The sequence below is a fragment of the Caretta caretta genome, chromosome 8 (genome assembly GCF_965140235.1).
Source record: "Caretta caretta isolate rCarCar2 chromosome 8, rCarCar1.hap1, whole genome shotgun sequence".
Classification (NCBI taxonomy): domain Eukaryota; kingdom Metazoa; phylum Chordata; order Testudines; family Cheloniidae; genus Caretta; species Caretta caretta.
In genome coordinates, this window is record NC_134213.1 from 93230238 (window position 1) to 93255129 (window position 24892).

At 40.4% G+C, this 24892-nt stretch overlaps 1 protein-coding gene across 4 annotated transcripts; it reads left to right on the forward strand.

Annotated features, from left to right (window-relative positions):
• The first annotated feature begins 2150 nt into the window (after positions 1–2150).
• LOC142073030 (FRAS1-related extracellular matrix protein 1-like) lies at positions 2151–17687 on the forward strand. Of its 4 annotated transcripts, none has more exons than XR_012669726.1 (4): positions 2151–2319; positions 3630–3752; positions 14923–15018; positions 17535–17687. XR_012669726.1 is itself a non-coding variant. In XM_075131800.1 (3 exons), exons 1-3 carry the CDS (start codon positions 13229–13231, stop codon positions 17541–17543), a joined length of 336 nt encoding a protein of 111 aa, XP_074987901.1. In that variant the 5' UTR covers positions 12404–13228; the 3' UTR covers positions 17544–17687. The 4 variants fall into 4 exon arrangements, 1 of the variants encoding a protein (XP_074987901.1); XR_012669725.1 differs by lacking the exon at positions 2151–2319 and adding an exon at positions 3438–3500; XR_012669724.1 differs by lacking the exon at positions 2151–2319 and having other exon boundaries at positions 3425–3752.
• The last annotated feature ends 7205 nt before the right edge of the window (positions 17688–24892 follow it).

Here is a 24892-nt window from a genome sequence, read left to right on the forward strand (position 1 = left end):
GGGTGGCAATCTTCTGAACCGTTTGACGTTTCCCAATCTCTATGGCTTATAATAGCCAGGGATGTTTACTTTATTCTCCATCATATTTGTTCTTTTTTGTTACACCTTCAAGAAAGTAAATGGTGGGTGGAGTATTTAGCTTTGTTGCCCCACTAGGTCTCCTCATAGTTTAGCCTGAAACCAGAGTTACCCGCCTGTGACCCAGTTCCCCGTTTCCTCAGGAAGAGTTAACCTCTTTCACCCTTCAAAGGCACTGTCTCAAGCAGTGAGGGCATCAGCTATACTCAAACTTTCTGTTTATAGGTCACGACAGTTTGGCTCTCGGGTTCAACATATGGCATCCACAGACCTATATCAACAAGCTGTCTCTGTGGTGGTGTCTTATGAAAGACACACACTGGATAAAATGAAGTCCTCTTCTCAGAAGGGTTCAGTTCACCTCTGTTTTGAACTGGCTGAATGATTATTTAGCCACCTTTTCCTGTTCAAAATTTTAATGTCTTCATTATTCCAAATTGTAACTATATGTAGATAGATTTTTTATGTGGCTATTTGAGCTACGGATTGTTTGTAACTGAAGTATAATTATCGGTGTCCTCAGTCACATGGTGTTGGTTTTTGTTCTGCAGCTGGGTGACCAGTTTCAATCGGATTATACTAGTTCCTCTTCTGCTCAAAACAAATTTCTTTTTTGCCATGAAACAAAATTTCTTTTCTTGATTAAAAAATATCTTGGCAACAGGTCTGAAGTCTGACTTGTGTAAACATTTTTGAGAAACAAACAGCGACCTGAATATTCATGATGAGTGAATAATAAACTAGTTTCTAAATCAGTGAACTATTCACAAGCAGTTTATTTCCGGTGTTTTCCCATCAGAAATATTCAGGTACAATTAAAATAATTGAGAGGTGCAGTGAATTAAGCACTAAAGTTTGAATACCTTATAAGTTGTTTTCAGTGAGTGCATCATCTGTTTTTAAACCTGTAGCAAAGAACCATAGAATGCTCTTGTACCATACTGCTGCAGTTGTACTCAGTGGAGTCACTCAAAATAAAAACTTTCTCATTACAGGGCAGTCAACAGAACATTCTGCAAATATGCCTTGGCTCTGGCATTTGTCCCTCTGCCTCCTTCGTATGAAACAGTCCAAATCTACAGATTTTTCTGGGCGTGTTATAAAAAAAAATAACGTACAGTTTTAGAGGAAGGCTGATGGTATGGGATTTTGACTTGGGTGGAATGGGGTATAATGAGTTGCTTTATTTACTGGCTGGTCAAGTTAATTTGCTTTATTGTGCAGGCGAATTGTTTTGCTGCACTCATTCCAACTGAATTGTAAATTTAGCTAATTGCCATGGCACCTAGAGCTTGTGTGTATGCCTCCCCCACCAAATTAATACCTATAATGTTTTAAAGCATTGTTTCCTCAGCTGGTGATTGGAATATGAAACGGAACAGAAATAAAACTTCTCATTTCACACAGAGCAGAACATTAGCCAGAGCAGAACTTTAATATACTGACGCAGTTTATCCCAAGGGCTGTGCCATGAGAGGATCTTTGCCTTTGATCTCTGAGCTTCACATGGGTAAAGTGAACTCTGCCTGGGGAGTTAGGGAAACCCTTCCTGACAGGGACTATCAATTCCTCTTTTAAAAGGACAGTATATAAAACACCACTGCTATCAAAAACCAGTTAGATTTGTTTTGAAGCTGATCGCTGTAGGGCCAGTTTCTCACACAGGTGTAAATCAGGAATATCTCCTTTAAAGCCAATGTAGCTATACTCATGTAAAACCGGTGTGAGGTCAGCACTTGGCCCATTGTGTAAAGATACCCTGAGGGAGCTAGAGCTGGTTTTCTTAGACTAAAGGGCCTGGCTCCACTGATGGGGCCTGGACAGTGTCTGACTAGGGCCTGAGAGCTTGTCTGTCTTTTTTTATTTGCAATCTTGATGTTAAGAAAATGCAATTGGCTGCTGGGATTTTCTAGGAAATTCCCTGTGTGCTTGTTCTAGCTCCAACACGTCTCTCTCTCTCTCATGTATCCAGCAGGGCTGCAGGGACCGACCAGGTCTCTCCTCCAGTCCCTCCTCGCACGGCTGCCAGAAGCCATTATGATGCTGGCACTGTGGGCAGAAAGACTCTCCCATACTCCACTTTCAGTGCTCTCCAAAGTGTGGCGATGAGGAGGGAGGTGAAGGAAGTGGCTGACTTTGCTGGGGGTGTGTGTGAGAGCAAGAAACCGAGTTCGGGAACAGACGGAAGGATAGGGGCTCTGAAGGTCACCCCTTCAGCCCCTCCTTCCCCGTCAGTGTCTGGTAGGTTCCAGTGTTGGTCAGTTTTACTACATCAGTGTACGCAGTGTGCTCTAGTTTATAGAGTACTGGACTGGGACTCTGCTCCAACATTCCCTCTAATTTTTGACAGGCCGTGTGCGCAAAAAAATTCTTCTGTGCAAATTGTTGTGCTTCTGTGCAAATTTTTGCGCAAGCGGTGTTTTGGATTTGTGTGTGTGTGCGCACACGCGCACAGCTTAGAGGGAACAGTGCTCTGCTCTATCCTGTTCTTCTCTTTCCTTCCTCCTGTGTGGCCTCGAATCAGTCCTTCTACCACTCTCTTTCCCCGCCTGTCCTTTGTCTATTTGCATTATGAGCTCTTTAGGGCCTCGACTGTCTCTCACTATGTGGTGTGGCCTTTGTTTCATTGGGGGTTATTATAATAGCTACAATTCATAATAATTATGCACACACAAACATACTTGTCTATCTCATTGAAATGTGTCATGGCAAGACTATTATCAATGCATATACTTTATCATTTTAGTAAGACTTGATATACATTGTCTTGGGAACATGTGACGTTTGGGCCTATTCTCTTTTGCTTTGATAAAAGTGGGGTCCGATTGTAAAATGGGAATGACTGGGCTACAGGGCAGTCCTCAGGGGAAAGTGTTACACAGTTTCACCGAAAACAGCTCATCGCCAATTTTTCTTTGGCATGTTTTTGAGACCACACTATAAAATGTCACAGAAAACGCTATGGAATTCTATAGAATATTTTTTTAAACTGTTCTACCTGGCTTAGCATTTGCTGTTCAATTGTCTAGGTTTTTAGTGTAATTTCAATAGAACCCTGTCATATTTCCTCAAACCACATCAGTTTGATTTTTTTAAATTCTGTTGGTAAATCTCAGTAGAAAGATTTGACATGTTTCCCTACAAATCTGTAGTGCAGCCTGATTAACCTCCATGGCTTTGCGTTCAGGAGGTCAGTGGATACCCTATTTGTCACTACTCTTTAATTACCAGGGAACCTCTAATCCAGGCCACAAATTCCTCACTGCCTGTACTTCTTTTTTCTTCAGAATGCGTATCCAATAGCAACCAATGGCTTTTCCTATTTTCTCACTTGGAATCTGTTTTGGGGGCTTGGAATTGCTATCTAACTGAATCACTAACATCTGTGACTACGGGGCAGCTTGAGTGGGAATAGTTAGAGGGTTAGACAGATTTCCTGCATTTTAAGGCTCTTTTCCTCCGAAGAGATTGCTTTGGGACAATTACATTTAATGCCTATTTCTTTCTTTCTTTTTTTCTTTCTCTCTCTCCCCCCCCCTCCATCCCCCGAGTTGTTTGGTTTCAAGAAGTAAAGTGACTTTAAGGAACCATACCAGCATTTTGAAAAGTTTCAGTTTCAAACACATGAAAAGAAAAGTCTGAAGGGATTCCTAGAGCTGTATTGCAGCTTGCAGGTATGGCTTTGATTTTCCTTTTGGCAGGCTTTTGCCATTCACTCTTTCATTGCCCTTCCAAGAAACACTGCTGGGTGCCTAAAGACCACTATGCTTTTTACATTTGGCAAGAGCAGATAACACTAATGCTACAGTTTGCGCTTTGAAAGATTAGAAGCAATATTTATTCCTTACAGGACTTTCAAACTTCCTCAAGCTAACTTGAAATCCATTTTAGAAAATGTTTAAATACTAATACTGTATTTTTTAAAAAATTCAGTATGTACTGCAACTGTTATTTGAAGCAAAGGGGGGTAAATTTAAAGCAAGAACAGTTTTAAAAAAACTTATTAAATGCTTTGTGCAGCTTTCTCTGTGTTATGGAAAGGAATGTCCTGTCCTAGAATAACTGGTGTCTTTACAATATGTCTGTGAAAGTTCTGGCAAGGAATGATCATGCTTTAAGATTGCAGATTTTATTGTTTAGAATTTTTTTTTTAATTTTTTTTGGTGACAAGTGACCTCATTACTAGTTCAGTACACAACAAAAGTATCATTCTCTTGGTTTATGAGACTGCTGTTAAATTATTCATACAGCTAATGAGAAATCTGAATTTTCATGCAAACTGACGGCAGTTTTAAAGACTTGCATCACTTAGTCAACGTTTCTCCCACACCTGCATGCTTAAGGCAATCAGGTGTTTAAAATTACACACACACATTTACCCAGCTCCCCCGCAAGTGATGTTCTTAACAATGGAGTCCTATGGATATTTTGTCTGTGTGTGTGTGTGTGAATTTCCCCCCTAAACTAATTAGTGTAAGGGGAAAGGGGAATCTAACAGGACTCTGTTAATTAGCAGCAGGGTATCACATCCCTTGTCTTATATTAATTTTCAATGATAAGGTCCAGATGCATTATTATCTTGGTGTTATGTGAATGTTAGGATTTAAGGTCTTTTAATTCCTCCCCCCCCCCATTCTGCTATGGGCCTGATGTTACTTTAGAAAGAGTCTCTATCAGAACATCTCAAAGTAAAGGAAGCTGTTGCTGGAGCTAAGAACTACATGAACTGAAAGGGCTGATGATGTCTATATTACATGTGCTCCTGTGAAAAAATCAAGCCCCCTAGCTAGTGGGGAAAGAAAGGTCACTGGAGCTAAAGAAAACAACGGACTCAGTGTCTTAATTCTAAAGGAAATGAGCCCTTTGGAGATGAGAAGGATTTTCTGATATAGTGCAGTGAAAGGCATGTAATGAAGAAAATAAGCTTTTCCTACGATGTTGGAGAATAAAGCAGAGAACCAGAAGGATTGGGGGTTGAAAGGCAAATGAGATTTGCAGTTACTTTTGTCTTTTAATTTGCACATGCTATAGATAAGATGTTGGGGGTGATTATTGTTTGCTATTTATATTACCATAGCACCTACAAGCCCCAGTTATGGACCAGAACCCCCTGGGCTAGGCGTTGTACAAACAGACAAAAAAAGGCAGTCCCTGCCCCAAATACTTTACAGTCTAAGCATGAGACAATAACAGGTAAATACAGATAGACGAGGACAACGAAGGAACAATGAGACAATAGGCACAATAGGCAGTGATCTCAGCAGACCAGCAGCCTAACTGTTGTCAAGTTTTTTTGTAGGAATTACAGCAAAGGAGAGTTTGAAGGAGGAGGAAAAGGTATCTTTGTGGAATGTTTATGGAGAGCTTCTCCCAAGGGTGTGGAGATGTATGGGAGAAATCATAAAGGTGCTTATTTGAAAATTTATCAAGGGGGTGATGGAAGCTGGTATCATGGACCCGATGGGAGATGGGAGTCGATCACTCAATAGTGAATGAGAGATGATAGGTAGTTAATGTTTAATGATTAATGCTATGTCATTCTCCTTGTATCTCATTCATACTGCAATTAAAAAAAACACCAATAGGCACGTGAAATATTACAAATAAGATTCCTGGTGCATATGTCATTCTCATGTAGTAAAGAGTTCGCCCACCAAGGTGTGAGACCTAGAAAACTCTTGCCATTTATAACATCTTCAGATCTCCTTCTCAAACTGCCACCTTGCCAATATTCCAGTGTGAGAGAGATGATGTAGAAGGCCTATGGTCTCTGTCAAGGTTCCTCCCCCACTCTGAACTCTAGGGTACAGATGTGGGGACCTGCATGAAAAACCTCCTAAGCTTATCTTTACCAGCTTAGGTCAAAACTTCCCCAAGGTACAAAATATTACACCCGTTATCCTTGGACTGGCCGCTACCACCACCAAACTAATACTGGTTACTGGGGAAGAGCTGTTTGGACGCGTCTTTCCCCCCAAAATACTTCCCAAAACCTTGCACCCCACTTCCTGGACAAGGTTTGGTAAAAAGCCTCACCAATTTGCCTAGGTGACTACAGACCCAGACCCTTGGATCTTAAGAACAATGAACAATCCTCCCAACACTTGCACCCCCCCTTTCCTGGGAAATGTTGGATAAAAAGCCTCACCAATTTGCATAGGTGACCACAGACCCAAACCCTTGGATCTGAGAACAATGAAAAAGCATTCAGTTTTTTACAAGAAGACTTTTAATAAAAAATAGAAGTAAATAGAAATAAAGAAATCCCCCCTGTAAAATCAGGATGGTAGATATCTTACAGGGTAATTAGATTCCAAAACATAGAGAACCCCTCTAGGCAAAACCTTAAGTTACAAAAAAGATACACAGACAGAAATAGTTATTCTATTCAGCACAATTCTTTTCTCAGCCATTTAAAGAAATCATAATCTAACACATACCTAGCTAGATTACTTACTAAAAGTTCTAAGACTCCATTCCTGTTCTGTCCCTGGCAAGAGCAGCATACAGACAGACACAGACCCTTTGTTCCTCTCCCTCCTCCCAGCTTTTGAAAGTATCTTGTCTCCTTATTGGTCATTTTGGTCAGGTGCCAGCGAGGTTACCTTCAGCTTCTTAACCCTTTACAGGTGAGAGGAGCTTTCCCCTGGCCAGGAGGGATTTCAAAGGGGTTTACCCTTCCCTTTATATTTATGACAGTCTCAAAAAATGTGAGCATTTTAGAAGATGTGAGTCTACAGAAGACGTGAGCCTTTTACAGCTCCTAGCTGCAGGAGCTGGTCCTTTAGCCCAAGCTATACAAGTTTGTGCTTTTAGTTCTGGATGTCCCTTGTTCAGTCCTTGATGTCGATCAAGATGATGGTGATCATACTAGATTAGCAGGAGGGCTCATTGGTGTTAGGCAAGAGATAAAGAAGACCAGCTATAGCTGGAGGAACTTCACACCATAGTAGTGTATACATAACATACTTCTATGCAAAATTACTATATCATACAGCAAACAACAAAAATAACCATTTTTCAAAATTAAGTCACTCTTGGCGCAAATTGCAAAATACGAATAGCAAAATATGTTTCTTGGTTCAGTCCTTTAATAGACACACACAGCAAAGGTTGGGACATCAGAAATAAATTAAGAAAGGGCAAATTTGAAAATAGGTATTGGGGCTGATAATTTTTTCTTTCTTCTCTTTTACCTGTTTAGACCCCAGTTCTGCACTTAATCATGTGCTTAACTCCCACTGCAGTCAGTGCTTAAGAACTTTGCTGAAATTTAGGGCTTTAGCTTTTTGGCTTAGGGCCTGACTCTTGCTTTATGCTTGTATGTTGGCTAACACAATGAGGCCACAATCTTGATGGGACTTCTAAATGCTCCACGGATAAAAGACTGCAACCTAATTACAGTAAACATAGGCGAAAGGGTGAGTGACTGCTCAAATGTGAAATCAAAAACCAAACAGGAACGGTTCCTTGGTATCCACTCCCAGTCAGTAGCCACAGGTGCCCCCAGGACACTACCACCTTTCAGATAGGAATGTCCCCATCGCTCCAGCCCCAGAGTAGATCATAGACCTGAAAAGTTCCCAGTATTGGGTCCAGAGGAAGAGGGGAACTGGTACATCAAAGGCAGCTTCCTCTCTCTGCCCCATGCCACTTCCTCATATAGAGAGTCTTCCCCCTGTGTAGAACTAGCAGGGTAATGAAATTTTATGCTGATAGTTTATCATGAGTTTTAAAAATGATCAGGATTTTTAAAATTTTCAAACATAGCTCACTTTTTTAGAATGTTAAGATTTATTCCTTTGAGGACTACTCAGCATGTGTTGCACAAACTACTTATGGCACTAATAAGTCAATGTGTTACCAAGATGTTTAGCCATTATAATTGCAGCCACATGTCCTTTTTATAAATAGTCCAGACTTAATTGTATCAGTTTTCAGAAGGATTTATGTGGACCTCTTTAATTCAAAATTAGTACATGCACAAATGAAGTGCAAACTGTTTTCTAGCACTGAATCTAGTACTGCTCAGGAGAATAAAGGTATAGCAACACATTCCAAATCTGATACAACAAGCAATTGGCCTAGTTTGTAATATATAATTTAAGAAAATTAGTCTTTACTGGTTTTAAAAATGTAGGGGAAAACTCAGTAAATAAACTGTAAGTTGAACTAAAACCCCCTCCCATTAAAGCAAACTAAATTGTACAAATATCTGTATATTATTATAATTAATAAATTGAAGGATGGGGAAATCATACATCTGTCTTGCTATTTAATAAATGCTGAAAGTTGTTAATATATTATGTGTGTGTGTTACCGAGTACATCTATGTATAATGTGTAAATATGTAATGTTGAGAAAACACTAAAGCTACTTCTACCCTACACACCAGTGTTGGCGGCCTGTAGTTTATTGAAGCCAAGCTGCAGTGAAAAGCAAATTGCATCCATACTATGCTGTGTAGCTACACCTGTCAGTGAAACACTCCGGCAGAGGTGAAATGTTTCAGCAGTTCCCCACTGCCAGAGCCTCTCACTGTGGCTATCTATGCTGGTGGAGGGGGTGTTAAGTGCATATGTACACACATGCTGCTGAAAGAAGTGTGCATTGTAGACATACCTTAAGGTATTTTAGTGTGTTTTTAAAAACATAAGTTAATTTAAGAACATAAGAATGGTCATATGGGTCAGACTAGTGGTCCATCTATCCCAGTATCCTGTCCTCCGGCAGTAGCCAATGCCAGATGCCTCAAAGGGAATGAACAGAAGAGGGCAATCATCAAGCAATCCATCCCCTATTGTCCAGTCCCAGCATCTGGTAGTCAGAGGATTAGGGGCACCCAGAGTATGAGGTTGCATCTCTGACCATCTTGGCTAATAGCCATTGGTGGACCTATCCTCCATGAACTTATCTAATCCTTTTTTGAATCCAGTTATGGTTTTGGCCTTCACAATATCCACAGCAATGAGTTCCACAGGTTGATTGTGCATTGTGTAAAGAAGTACTTCCTTTTGTTTGTTTTAAACCTGCTGCCTATTAATTTCCTTGGGTGACCCCTAGTTCTTGTGCTATGTGAAGGAGTCAATAACACTTCCTCATTCATTTTCTCTGCACCCGTCATGATTTTATAGACCTCTCTCATATCCCCCTTCAGTCGTCTCTTTTCCAAGCTGAACAGTCTCAGTCTTTTTAATCTCTCCTCAGGTGGAAGCTGTTCCATACCTTTAATCATTTTTGTTGTCCTTCTCTTTACCTTTTCCAATTCTAATATATTTTTTTTGAGAGGGGGGTGACCAGAACTGCGCACAATATTCAAAATGTGGGTGTACCATGGATTTATATAGTGGCATTATATTTTCTGTCTTATTATCTATCCCTTTCCTAATGGTTCCTAACATTGTCTTAGCTTTTTTGACTGCTGCTGCACGTTGAACAGATGTTTTCAGAGAACTATCCACAATGGCTCCAAAATCTCTTTCTTGAGTGGTAACAGCTAATTTTGACCCCATCATTTTGTATGTATAGCAAGGATTATGTTTTTCAATATGCATTACTTTGTATTTAGTAACTTTGAATTTCATCTGCCATTTTGTTGCCCATTCACCCTGTTTAATGAGATCCCTTTGTATCTCTTAGTAAAGTCCAAAGCAGACTAAGATCTTGAATAATTTTGTATCATCTGCAAACTTGCCTCGCTGTTTGCCCCCTTTTCCAGATCATTTATGAATATGTTTAACAGCACTGGTCCCCGTACAGATCCCTGGGGAACACTGCTATTTGCCTCTCTCTGTTCTGAAAACTGACTATTTTTCCTACCCTTTGTTTCCTGTCCTTTAACCAATTTCTGATCCATGAGAGGATCTTATTCCATGACTGCTTATTTTGCTTAAGAGCCTTTGGTGAGGGATCTTGTCAAAGGTCTTCTGAAAGTCCAAGTACTCTACATCCACTGGATCACCTTTGTCCACATGTTCGCGGACCCCCCCTCAAAGAATTCTAATAGATTGGTGAGGCATGATTTCCCTTTACAAAAGCAGTGTTGACTTTTCCCCAACAAATTGTGTTCATGTATGTGTCTGATAATTCTGTTCTTTATTATAGTTTCAACCAACTTGCCTGGTACTGAAGTTAGGCTTACTGGCCTGTAGTCGCCAGGATCATCTCTGGAGCCTTTTTAAAAAAAATATTGACATCACATTAGCTATCCTCCATCTGGTATGGAAGCTGGTATAGGTTACATACCATAGTTAGTAGATCTGCAATTTCGTATTTGAGTTCCTTCAGAACTCTTAGGTGCATACCATCTGGTCCTGGTGACTTATTACTGTTTATCTGATTTATAATAATCACTTTGAAGTTTGAAATTCACTTGACTTCAGTGGGATTACCCACATGCTTAAAAGTAAGCACATGCATAAATCTTTGAGAGATTGGGATCTAAAAGCCTAATCCTGAATATATTGGATGAAATCCTGGCTCTGTTAAAGTTAATGGAAAAATTCCCATTGACTTGATTAGGGCCAGAATATCACTGATTTACTATTGAGAGTAATGCTTACTACAGTGAGTAATCTCATTGATTTCAATGGGTGTACTCATGGTACCTAATGGGTGGAAGCCAGGAAAAAGCCTTATGCATCACTTAAGTGATGAAAGTAGGTCTTAAATGGGATTTAATCAGTGCATAGTCTTGTTCTGTCCCTCTGCCTGGGGATGAATTTCAGTCATGCACTTTCCACAGACCTAACTTTTCCTCTGTTGAATAGAAAAATAATTTCCTTTAGTAGCGACTTCTTAATGGAAGCATGTACAGCTGAAATGAAGGGACACTGCCAACTTTGACGGCCTTTTTTTTAACTGAAGACTCAAAACACACATTAAATTAAATACAACTTCCTTGTAAGCTTCCATATTTGTATGATAGATCTTGGTGTGAACTAAAAAACAGGCTTTTGTTAATAAAATACATGAACACAGAAAACAGACTTTGTTAAAACTCCACAGCTCTGAGATTTAATTGTTTGAAAAAAAAATTTCTTTGCACTTACCAGTGGGCCACAGTTTCGAATGTGATCTCTGAATTGCTCATATAATTACCCAATGTACATATGCGAAAATGTGCTTTGAACATGCCAAAATTTGCATGGTGCAAAATTGCAGGCATGAATTTCAGTCTGGATGGAGGATGTCACAAAATGATGCAGCATGGAGGGTGTCTTCCATTTCCTTCTGTTTAGGACTTCAGTAATTCATGCCTTTGTAATCTCAAGACTACATTACTATAATTTTTGCTTTGTGGTGCTGCACATAGAAGCTTCAAATGGTTTAGAATTTGGTGACTCATTTCTTGAATGGAGGTGGGTACTAAAGAGCATATAACATCAATGCTCCTTACTCTGCACATGTGGTGTTTCCAAGTTCAGTTCAAGGTGGTGTTATGATGTGTGAACTCCCATGTCTGAGAGAGCCTATTAAAATGGTTATGATCTGCTGTACCACTCCTGCTGGCAGTTCCAACATTTGAACACTCAGAAAACGGTAGTAGGGTGTTCTCCGTAGAAAGCCTAACATTTCTCCGGTGGATCACAAAAGCCAGAAGTTACTGATCTTTGGGGCACAACATAAGATATCTTGTCAAGCTTTGAGTGGCCCCCTGAATTATTTTGGGATCAGGATATGAACATTTATTTAGAGATCCTTTTTAGAATTTTATGAATTTCAGCTTGTAAATCAAAGAAAGGATGCCCCAATGGCTAAGGCAATTAGCACTGTTTATATGGTATCTCTTTGTCACTCTATTTGTCTTTAAGTTACTTGACCCACACAGTCATGTCAGTAATACTTAAGAATAGAACCAAGGAGGCTTGAGTCCTAGACTGATGCTATAACCACTGGCTCACGCTACAAGTAACAAAGCTTAGCACTTATCTAGGACTTTTAAGCACTTCACGAAAAATGGTTCTTTTGCATTATTAGCCCCACTTTGTATGGAGGCACATGACACAGATGGACTGTTTGGAATGTACTCAGAATGAAGATGGGAACTGAAGTGTAGTATTCTTAGAGCTGTCTACATGGGGACACTCCGTGAAGTTAATCCAAATTAACGAAAAGATGTGATTTACAACTGGATTAGTTAAGCTGCATTAAACTCCTATGTGAACATACTCATTTGACACTGAAGTGGTCTCAGTTTAGTTTAGCTTTGTTAATTAAGGCATACCAAATTAAGGCCACTTCAGGTCTGAATGAGAGTCTCCACACAGGAGTTTAATGCAGTTTAATTAATTCACATCTTTTAGTTAATTTGGGTTAACTTTACTGAGTATCCCCATGTCGACAAGCCCCACCTACAAATAGGGAGCATTCTTAAAAGCTAGGATACGCTTATCTAAAGGACTATAATAAATTCAATGGGTGAGCTGTTACTTTTATAGTGGACTAGTTTGGCCACATTTGGGGTGAAATTCACCCCGTGCACAGGGTTTATGTACCACTTAAACCCTATACGTGTTGCTTAGGCCTTGGAGCACAGTACCAAATAATTGTGATCCTATATACAGAAAGGGTGCAGGCAGGTTCTGCAATATGCTCTGTGACAATTATTATGTACCATGTATTGACTTTTTTTTCTTGAAACCAACCCTGAAAATTTGGATATTTTTGGAATCAAGCTAGCATTTTCATTATTGTTTGTGTCTCCTCTGCTTCTGAGGTAAAGATATCATGATTTCTCTTACTTTATTGTAGGCTACTGTTTCATTTCAGCATCTCTTTCTTCCTCCTATAGAGTGACCTTAACCTCTTTGAATGCCAGGGGAATGATTGCCATTTGTTGAATGCTTGTCAAACGAACTGCAAACTATGCTGCTGTAATACCCAACAACACTGGTGAGCTACTCAACTGTAGCCAGTTGGGCAACTGGGTGATGTGGAGCAAGGAACCACAACAGCCTGAGAGAAAATGGGTTGTATTTTTTTTCACTTTGAAAATAAAACAGGAAGCAAAATACCCTTTAATATCTGCAAAGCTGCAAGAGCTTTCAAGCCGCTCTTGAGCAAAAAAGGGCTTTGGTAACTGCAGAAATTAATTACTTTCATCCAGGGATTTCTTTGCCTTATAAAAGGAACTAGCTCAGTCCAAAAGATGGAAGCTGTGAGCAGTTTTCTGAAGTTGGATTTTCTGGTGCATCTTGGACATGTGGAAGCAGCAAAACTTGTCTTTGTAAATAAAGGCATCAGTGTTGAAAGGGGACAGGTGGTGTATGTGAGAGATAATGAATTACGTTTTAATGTCGCCGAAGAGAGGAACCCTTGTAAGGTAGAGGTGGTTTTAAATGAGCCAGTTACACAAAGAGTTGGGAAACCTACACCTCAGGTAAGTGCTCCTTCTCATGGGAATCAAAACCTATCACAATGCAGATGGACTTCTGACCGGTTGCTTCTCTTGTTTTTGTTGTCTGAAATGTAAATCAGCTTGACCAAAGCCCATTGGCAATTAATTTCAGCAGGCTCATCTTCCTGAGCAGGCTCATCTGAACTGAAGTCAATAGAGAGAACAGCTTAGACTGATACGTTAATCAGTGATCCCAGGGGAGACGCACGGTGGTTGGGGGGGGCCCCAAAGGGTTACATGCCCCTCCCCAACTGCCTGGGGGAGGGGCAAGAGGCCAGCAGCCAGGGAGATGAAGGGGTGGGGCCAGAGCCGGAAGGGAAGAAGCGGGGCCAAAGCCTCTCCTCTTCCAGCCACACTGCCTGGGACGCTGCATTGTCCCAGGTAACTGCTGTGCTACACCGGGCAGCCTTTGGGGAGTGGCTCCACATGCCAGGGGGAGCCGGCGCAGTGGGAGGACAGAGCCCCCACCTGAGATAACATGGGGAGGGGAGAGGATGGGGAGAGCGCGGGGGCCCCTGGCTGGGGGTGGGGAGGAGACACGTTGGGAAGGTCACGTGGGGGGCACATGCCCACCCCTTAGCCGGTGCCCTCCTCTGTGTCCCTCCAACATGTCACCTATGATCCCCTATTTCAAACTAGTCAAAATATTCTGGTAACTGCCACTGTGATTTGTTGATGCTTTACTTATTTTTTTACTGCTCCATCCATTTAGTAAAGCCCTTTTATAAGAGCCATCTTCACAGTTTTGATGTTCACTGCACAGTTTGCACCACTCCTCCTGTACACCCATCCTGTGGCCTCCTCTTTTTCTCCGTAACAAGCCCTGCACCTAAAGGGAGATATAGGGATGGGCAAGTATTGAGAAATTGAACTGCCCCAAGTGCCGTTCAGATACCAAGAGACATTGAAGTAAACTAGACCTTTCTGGTTTCCAAGAAATTCCCAGCCATTCAAATTATGATGAATGAAAGAGGAAGATAGATGCTTTCCCTGACATGGTGTGATACATATTAGGAACATAGGAATTGCATACAGGATCAGACCAATGGGTGCATCTAGTCTAATATCCTGTCTTTGACAGTGCCTAGCAGCAAATGTTTCAGACAAAGGTGCAATAAGCCCTGTAGTTATGTTTCCCAATATTGACTGGGTAGTCCCTGCCCCCAGGGAAATTTTTTTCCGAGAGTGAATGGGCCCTGTTCAAGACATCTCCATGAAAGTGGGTGATTTAATGGACACAGTGGTAAGTAATACTTTTTTACTTGATCTTATGTAGTCATTTTAACTGGATAATTTATACAGAAAGTGTAGTATGTGTTCAATTTGGCAGTCCAATCCTCAAGCAAAATTCCCACTGGTTTCCTGACTAAAGCCTACAGGATTTGACTGATAAAACTACATAAAATTATTTTTTGTCAGTTTGTTGATGCCTCTTATCTTAACAGATGTTTGACTGCCATTTCTTGCCCAATGAAGTAAAATATATTCATAATGGCTGCCCACTTCTGGAAGAGGACCATGTGAGGGCTGCGAATTTACCGGTAGGCTCTCATTTGTGCAGACATAGCAGATATTTAATTAATTTCCTTTCAAGAGCATATTCATGTGCTGGGCTTCAGGGATCATAACAATAAAAAAACCCTGAAATTCGTTTACAAAATTTGAATGTTAAGGTAGAGCAAAAATGCCTGCCCCTGTATGTGTATTTGAGTGAAATAATTTTAATCTGTAAGAAGAAAATCTGAAAACAAAACAAAATTATATCAAAGTTGATCTGTGAAATTAACTTAGATTTTTGGTTGCTGTTTTTGTTACTTTCCTTCTAGAGTAACTTTAGATGAAAAAGTATGTTCATTTACATCCTTCTCCAGCTCAGTTGTAGTCAATGGGAGCTTTGCCATTGATTTCAACTGGAATAGGATCAGGGCTGTAATCCTTTTACAATCCCCAAAATTCATCATTTATTTATAAGACCCCTCCTGCCCAGGTTGCTCAGAATGTGGTGCAGCGTTCTAAATTACAGTAGAAACTTCATCCAAAATTGATCCCCTGCATAGAAAAATCCCTATAGAGGACAGGAAATTCAGGTATGTTGCCCTTGTGAAATTTCAAACATGTTATTGTGTTAGGTGGAGCTAGGTTTGCCCCTCCCTTCTACAGGATGATCCTCAAACTGGTGGTTCTCAGGGGAACTGCCAGAGACCAGGGCCACTCTGTAGTACCACGCTGCTTCCTATCTTCCTGTACCTCATCCCTGAAGCTCTGTTAGCTTAGGTCTGATTGAGCTCTGCCAACAGGTCTTCTCCTGGGCTGTGGAAGTCCTCCTAAACGTAGGTTCACAACTTGGAAAAGGGGTACGACAAGTCAGGACACTCTCTCAGGCTCTATGAACTCTACAGTAGATTGCAATGCCTTGTTAGCAAACCTTCCAAGGCCCATTCCAAGCTGTCTTCTGTGTTATAGACACCTTGTACACTGATTCACATCCCTGTGGTAAGCCCTTTGCTACGTCAGGGAACAGGGAGGTATATGTCTCATAGGCATTTTCTCTTCCCCCCTCCTCACACACAACTGTGGTTTTCATACCCTTCACATATGGAGATAAAGGTAATGATTTGACCCATTATTACTTGCTGGAATTTTCAAAGAGGCCTAATGGATTAAGGCACCAACTCCTATTGAAAGACAACAGGAGTTGAGTGCCTAACTTCTTAGATATCTTTGAAAATCCCAGCCATTGTTAACAATCCTCCCCGTACCCAAGTTAGACCTTCTCCTATACTGACAAAGAGCCACTTTGGTCTACGTAATCATGCTTGGATAGCTCCATTTAAATGTGACACGGAGATGAAGAGCTTTCAGTTACAGATAAAGTGTTACAATACCAGCATTTAGTGCAACAGAGGTTTTCTAATATTATTCCTTTTAAATCTGAATTCAAAGGTAACCTACCAGTCTAACAGAAGTTGGGAAGAGGACGAGTATAGTACCACAGAGTGAAATTCACTCCTGTGCAAAGAGCAAGTATAAGGCCCATGTACCACTTAAGCGCTCTTTGAGGTCTTATTAGGACTTAAGTTATGCATAGCTAGGCCGCTGCACAAGGATGAATTTTGCCATGTAGAATACTGATAGGAAGCAAAGATCTTGTTAGTGAAACCATAGGCATAAGCTAGTATCCTCAAAGACACGTCTCCCCCAGGAAACGGGCAATGATTTTCTTGTCTTTAAATTACATCTTGTTTTAACAGCAAAGCAGAAATTCAAATTCACAGTGATCTCCCAAAGGTTTACTTTGGTGCAATGTACCTATGTTTTTCTGACTTACAACTCTTTCTCAAAGACCAGGCACAATGTCAGAGTATTTGAACGTTTCTTTGATATACGGTTTTATTTTAAAATGCTTGTGCATTGAAGATAGAAACAAGATCTTGTCTTGTAAATAATTTGCAAAGATTGCATAGATGCAGATGTTTGCATAGATCTTAAGAGAATACTAAGGCAATGAACAGCATGTCAAGGAGCAGCATTGAAAGTATTGATAGGATATTACTGAGTTCAGTAAGGATAGTCATTAGGGGCTAGAGCAGCGATATATGAGTCAGGAATCTTGGGCTCTATCCTCAGCAATACCACTGATTGCCTTTATGTGGTTATGCAGATCCCTTAACCTTAGTGTGATTTACTTATCCCAGCTATAAAATGGGTATATTATCTGTTTCTGGGAGGTATTCTGAACCTTAATTGTATTTACAGAGACAATCCCAGGGAATCAAAAACGTATGGGGTCAAATCTTCAGCTACTGCAAATTGACTTATTGATTTGTGGCAGCTGAGGATTTGGCCCATAATGCAAGTTCAAAGTATTATTTTTAAGAATTTGATTCTGTGAGGCATTGAGCACCCTCAATTCCTATTGATTGTCTATTTACAGTATAGATTTTGCTGAAAGGAAAATTGTACAATACATGCATTTGTAGGTCGCTATATAAATGGCTAAAACAAATTGCATTTCTTTATATAGGATATAATACAATATTAAATCTCTCACATCTAGGTTTACTGAACTGGAAACATTGTAGAGACTTTTGTTCTTCATGTAGAGATCAGGAATCCAAAATCAAGTATTACTCAGTTTGGAAAAAGCTTTCTAGACGTTCCCAAGTTTCTTGGCATATCTAAGCAAGTGGACAGAAGCATCTTGACTTTCAAGTACAATGCTGATGGGCTAGGTATGGTCTTCACCGTCAGGATCATGTCTTCTGAGACATTCTTCACTTCCTGCTTTTGGCCAGATTGTAGCAGAGGATCCCAATATCCATAGGCGTGGCTGGATGAAAAACAAGTGTCTGAAAAACACTAGAGCAAGGAGAGGTGATGCATTTTAAAACACTCAGTACATCTACAGTACTTTTTTAGTGGGGCGGAGTGAGCTTCTTTTTATTTGAAAACTTGTTAAAAATGAATGCACTGTATTACTCTTGACAAGGAGATAGAGTTGTGCTGTGGGAGCCTTTCTGACTTTGCTCTGCATCTTCCAAATTTCCTTGTGCAAAACCGGTAAATCTGTAGAGCAGAGTTGATGTGAATGGGGCTTTGGGCCATAGAACAAGTGCACAATTCTCCAGAGACAAGGGAACCTTGCCAGCATCCCAAGTAGTTTTACTGATGTAAGAATTGTTTAAAAACAAAATGTTGTTTGAGGAATCATTCAGTCCTGAAAGTAGAAGAAAGATGAAGGCAAACTGTGTTTCCCTTCTTGCAGAAGACTGACAGAGAAAATAAATAAGAGTAACACACATTTTATTTTCTTGCGTTTTTAAGCTGGTGAATGGTTAACTCTTTCTACAAAAATGCATAACTGTAGAACTAATGGACAGAAATAACCAGATTGGAAGGGCCCAGATAAAATCATCTCACTGGTGTGAAGAATTTCATTTTGAAATACTGTAGGGTGCAGTATTTGGTTATCTGGTTTGGATTATTATTTAAGGGTTAGGGCTTATCTGGAAAATTTTCTATCAAAACTCTTGACCAGTGACTCCCATGATGGATTACCTCTCCTTTCCAACAGGGGATACAGTGGTTCATCATGGGAGGTGGAGGACAGGAGAATGGGAGCAGGAGGTACCCAAACAACAATTTCCATAGGCCCTGCAAGAGGCATTTCCAAATTGAAATATTGCAGTTTTTTATTTTCTACCAAAAAGTTGGAATTCTGTAAAGGGAGAAACTCCCCATATTTCAATAATCTTTAATAACTATATTACGATAGCATGTGGATGACCTAGTCAGGTTCTGGATTCCACTGTATTAGGTACTGTACAAACATAGGTGCCAATCCTGAAACACCTATGGAAGTGCTTAATTTATTACACTTGAGTAGTCCCATTGAAGTCTATGGGACTACTCAGATAGGTAAAGTTATTTACATGTCTAAGTCTGCACAGGATCTGGGCATTTGTATGTAGAGTGCCTACAGTTATTCCAAAGAGCTTACAGGCTAAATTACAAGTTCATACAAATTATTGGCCAAGCAAAAGATCTTTTTGCAATTATTGCAACAAGATCTTTGTTTGAATTAAATGTACAGTTTAATGCCTGCCATCCAGGATCAAAGGAGGTACATATTCTAAACACCGACTGTGAGGTTCTCCTGGAGATGCAACTCAGATAGCAACACCTCAGCCCTCCCCCCATCCCCTGACACGGATGACATCCCCATCCAGGGGGAGATCAGAGATCAAAAGAGCCTATTTCCATTACAGGTGAGAGCAGAAAACAGATTTTGACAATCACTTGGAAAAGCAATAAAATCCTGCCAGCTGGGTGTCTGCACCGTGTTGAATTATTGGTCTTAACTTGGGTGCACCCCTGGGCCTGAGTAGAATGACTCAGGCTTCAGTCTCTCTGGGAGTGGCATTACCTTGGCATGACTCACATTTTGAAGTGTCTTAATGAGACTGTGCAATGTATAGACATATTAGTGATTTCATCACACACACAATTTCTGACATTGCCTGCTTCATGTTTACAAAACTTGTATGAAACTGGGGCAATTTTAATAATTGTTTTAAATGGATTATATTTGTGAAAAGAGAAAAACCACATTTGCAAATTTTGAAAAAGCTGCTGGAGCAAGGGGTGGAAGGGGAGGAGGAGGTGTCACCCATCCAAAAGCCATGTTATCTGGAAAAATGAGCACTGGCTGGGAGTCTGAAGCATTAATAGGAGTGGGCAGTAAAAACATATCTCCTCTTGTTTGACTCTTGCATGGCTAAAAAAAAAAAGACAAATAGAGAGTGCTTGGCCTGTTATTGATAGGACTGCCTTCTTTCTCCAGGACAAATTACCTACCACCCTAACGCAAGCAATAGTTGTGCCAATGGCTATGAGTGAAATCTGTGCCCCATTGAATTCGGTGGCAAAAATTTCACTGTTTTCAACAGGGCCAGGACTTCACCCCCTCTTCTGAGATTAACAATCTTGCCACTGTCCACTCTGACTAGAGATTTCCCCTTTTGAAGAAGATAATCGAGAAGATGGAAGTTGACCTAACTGAAGCTATACGTTGATTCCTATAGCTTCCTTGGATCCTATTGGTCTTGCTTTAAACCTAGGTATGACACAAGTCTGCACTTACTTATTTGATGACCATGGGAAGAGATCAGTTGTCCATTATTATTATTATTTATTATTAGTAGTAGTATTACAGCAGCACTGTAGGCTCCAGCTGAGATCAGGGTCCCATTCTGCTTGTCAAGATACAAACACATAGTAAGGGACAGTTCCCAAACTGCTTACAGAATAAATGGCCCAGACCAACAAAGGGTAGGAGAGGAAACAGAAGCAAAGGAAGGGGAGATGACTTGCCTGAGATCACACAACAGGTCAGTGACAGAACTAGGAATAGAATCCAAGCTTCCAGACTCCCAACTGAATGCCCTATCCAGTGGGCTACTGCCTTGCTGCTTTTAGATCTTCCAGCAGTCTTTAATATATATGATAAGGTTGACTCCTTTATGGTGCATGACCAGGGTGAGTGGCTGTGCATTCTTTTTGAAGGTCCTTTGCTCTAGAACTGGCTCTCGCTGGCAATTCTTGAGAGCCTGTGCCAATTTATTATTGTTGCATTGTGCATTTCTGATTTCTTTTCCTTACTTTTCAGGCTTTTCAGTTATTGAGTATTTGTTAGTTGGAGGTGTGAAAAGTTTGGGGCAACGTTGAAAGGGATTTAATGGTCAATTGTATATTAGTTGTTTCATTTTGTTTAATAGAGCCCAGGTACTATGGAAAAAACATAAGAATGGCCATACTGGATCAGACCAATGGTCTATCTAGCCCAGCGTCCTGTCTTCCAACAGTGGCTGGGACAGAGGGAATGAATAGAACAGGGCAATTATTGAGTCATCCATCCCCTGTCATCCAGCTTCTGGCAATTGGATGTTTAGAGACACCTACAGCATGGAGTTGTGTCCTTGACCATCTTGGCTAATAGTCATTGATGGACTCATTCTCCATTAACTTATTAATTCTTTTGTGAACCCAGTTATAGTTTTGACTTTCACAGTGTCCCTTGGCAATGAGTCCCACAGGTTGATCATGCATTTTGTGAAGAAGTACTTTCTTTTGTTTGTTTTAAATCTGGTGATAGGTCCCCCAAAATTACTTGCAATGTATACATTTTTGGATATACATATATTTCCTCTTGCAGAAGTGTTTGCAAAGGGATTAACTGGGTTTTCTTGTTTGTAGACAGAAAATGTTTGGATTCTTGTGAGGATAAAGGAAGCCATCCCAAATACACAGGCTCGAGCTGCGTTTATGTCCATGTTCATCTTGGAGATTGATCAGTTTATTCTTACCCCACTTACAATAGCAGCTCTAGATGCTGAAGTTGGAGAAACCGCAAAAGACAGATTAGTGTTCAGCATTACCAAATACCCACTAGAGTGGTATATTACCATCTGGAGGACCACACCAAGGCCATTACATCTTTCATTCGGCAGGATTTATACCACATGAAGATTACCTATCAGCCACCCAACATCACTCATTCTGAGAGACAGAACTATGAGGTGAGGCATGGACCTGGACTGCTCTTAGTCAGAATTACTGTACCTGCATCCACAGCAAGCTTGCCAGTTGCCAAATGCTGCATTCATCTTTCATGGAGTGTTTGTTTTTCTAGGTTGAGTTTCAAGCAATTGCTAGTGCCTTCATGAGCAGTTCTCCTATCATGGTCCATTTTTCAACAAGAAGTGCAAAGACTGATGCTCCTAGGGTTGCATGGAACATGGGTAAGAGGAATTTTATCTAAGGTTGCTTAAAAGTATGAATTCACAATGCTTTGGCGTGTACTGTAAATAATCTGTGTTATAGACACATCTCTGGTATAGAGACTAGCCTGTAGATTCCTCAGTGGGACTACAGAATAACTACTCTTAGCTCTATAATTACCTTCCCTCTCCCCTTCTATTTTTAAATTGGGCCTCTTCATTTTTTTTTATATCTGTCATTTAAGACAGTTATGTTTTGTTACATTGTATTTCGTTTTATTTTCTTGTACATATCTAGCAGGTGCTAGAAAAACAAACATCCAGAACCCCTCCTCTTACATTAGTGTAAATCCAGAGTAATCCCACTGGTAGAGTTACACCATCGTAAGCAAGAGGAGAATTTGGTTTGTTTTTGATGGATTTTTTTTCTTCTTATTTTAGGAGTAGCCAAATCTTCAAACTCCTGATGGACAAAACCCAAAAGATTCTGTGGTTTAGTTAAGATAAGCACGTTTCAAGTACAATGAGATGATGCTGGAATTTATTGAACATAAACGTGCTTCATTCCAGTTTGTACTTGCAACATATGTACTCTGTGAAGTTGACTTTCTGTGTTAAAGTTACCAGTTCTAATAATGTGCCCTCACAGTCACCTACAGTACTGGAGCCTTGAAATTCCACATGTCTGGCAAGAAGGAAGCTTTTTTTTTCTTCCCCCTCCCCACCAGGAACTCTGCTACTTAGTGGATTTCACCCCGCAGACAAGCAATTCTCCTCCAGGCCAAACAGAATTGTAAGGCTCCGGGCTGCAGTACAACAGACCACTAATATCTGGCAATCTTCTGGACTCGGTAATCACTCAGCTTGCCTGTTTTAGTACAATGAAATGTTGCAATCTTTTTTTTACTGGGTAATTAACACAGTTCTCGTGAACCCTGCACTTACAAAATTTCCAACAGAAACATGTATATTAATAAAAGATCTCCTCTTCTTAGCAAAAGCAGTTCAGCCTAAAGAAGATGCCAAAGGTACAATACAAATACATTAATGTTAACACAATTAAGGCATGATATAAAGTATGCTTTACTAAAAGTAAGCTGGAGATCTCATGAGAACAGGCTTTCTTGCAAGGTTTTCAGTACTTTCCTTTATTTCTTATTGCAAACACTTTAAAAAACAGCCTTTCCAACACTATTACCTAATTTTTCTATCCTGTCCTGGACAGGATAAGGAAATTCAGGATTTGAGAACTTAAATTTGAGAACACAAATTTGAGAAATATATTGAAACTTGCAAATTCTGGAGTTTGGTTTGACTGAGCAAAGGTTTGAGCTGACTGTGTTTCTTCTGAATTGGTGTTCCTGTTCCTAAGGGCAAATCTTGCCCTCTCCTTCTGTGCCAGGGAGGACTTAAATGCAGCAAATTGTGTGCAATTCTGATATGCAGCAGACAGACTGGATAGAATGGGATTTTATGCAGGGGGTTTTGCACCCCTTCACACTGCAGATCCTGACTCTGAAAAGGTTTCTTCTGTGTTCTTGTGCAGTGGGGTGTTGGGGAAGTGGACCCACCATCTGCTGGTGGTGGAAGGACCACAGCATGGATGGATCACAGTTCGAGGTACATTGTATCACAGATGGGTATGAAGGCATGTGAACTGTCTTGATGAATTGATTATTTAATTTTGAACAGATTGCTTAACTTTGCTTTTCACAGTGAGCTTCCCAGAACAAAATACCAACACTCCTATACCCCGACCACTTCCTTGGGCTGGGTTTGATATTTTGTTTCTTTTTTAAGATGTTCTGGATTAAATAGCTAAAGTTCCCTGAAACTATAAGAATCTGTAAGATTTGTGCTTACTGTTTGATTCACCTATCCCTCCAGCTCTCTGAAACTCTTAACGTGGCCTCATTTTAGAGATGCATCTGAATTGGAACTACTGATCTGAACATCCTTGAACTTTGAGAAAGTTCAGATTTGGATCTAACTCAGACTCTGCAACACTGGTTCCCCAATAATCTCACTGTGAAGAACTGATGTTAGCAATGACAGGTTTCAGAGTAACAGTCGTGTTAGTCTGTATTCGCAAAAAGAAAAGGAGTACTTGTGGCACCTTAGAGACTAACCAATTTATTTGAGCATAAGCTTTCGTGAGCTACAGCTCAGCTCACAAAAGCTTATGCTGAAATAAATTGGTTAGTCTCTAGGGTGCCACAAGTCCTCCTTTTCTTGATGTTAGCAATGCAAATGCAGCCTCTCCTGAAGCTTCAGTTACTTGCTTCCAGACATCCATGCATTAAATTCATAGAACCCTTTTCAAACACATGCCCGTAGTGCATTTTGTAGACAAAGGTCTCCTGAGTAGAGCTGATTGAAACATGGAATTTCTGTCCCATGGGAAATTCTGATATTTCATCCCTTGTGTTCATCTTCAATTAGATCAAAAAATCAAAACAGAAAAACATTTTGTGCAATGAAAAGTTTTGAAAAATTATGCTTCAGAATGAAAATGAAACTTCCCATTGAAACAAAATGTTTTAACATTCACAAATCAAAATATTTCATTTCTGTTTGTTGACCCAAAATGAAGCATTAAGTTCCCTACTGATGTTAATCTCAGTTTCTGCCTGAGCTGACCAAGTGCCTCATGAAAGTTTGTAATTTCGGATCCCTCATGTCCCAGTCTTTCCTAGGGTCCAGCTCCTCACCCATATTACATCTCCCTTGATGCACTGCAGTCTCTCTGGTTTGCTTAACCTTATTGTTTTGTTGGAAAATTTTCAACCAGAGCTATTCTGAAAACATACTCCTTCCTTTATTCTGCTTCTGTTGTAGTGATATTAGTGTTGCCAACTTTCGCTCCTTGAGTGTTACCTCAGTGCTTTTCAGGGCTGCTTTTTATTACGCTGTTTCCCACAGACTCCAAGTGGCTGTTTCAGCAGCTGGGAATTTCTGGGGAATAAGAATACTCAGCCATGTGCCCTTTCTCTCTGAAATGCCCTTTTCAATGGAAGCTAGGAGGGGAGGTGGTGTAGGAGCCGCTGCAGTGGCTGTATTCTGCCTAAATATTCTCCTATATGCAGGTTGGATCTTCTGTGTTTCCAGTTGTTTTGAAGGGCCCTCAGTCTGATCC

Excerpts from the sequence above, each read along its gene's own strand:
- LOC142073030 (XM_075131800.1), top strand. The coding sequence starts at position 13,229 with ATGGAAGCTGTGAGCAGTTTTCTGAAGTTGGATTTTCTGGTGCATCTT. Across the intron at positions 13,460-14,922 it reads TTGGGAAACCTACACCTCAG|ATGTTTGACTGCCATTTCTT; the intron begins GTAAGTGCTCCT and ends TTATCTTAACAG.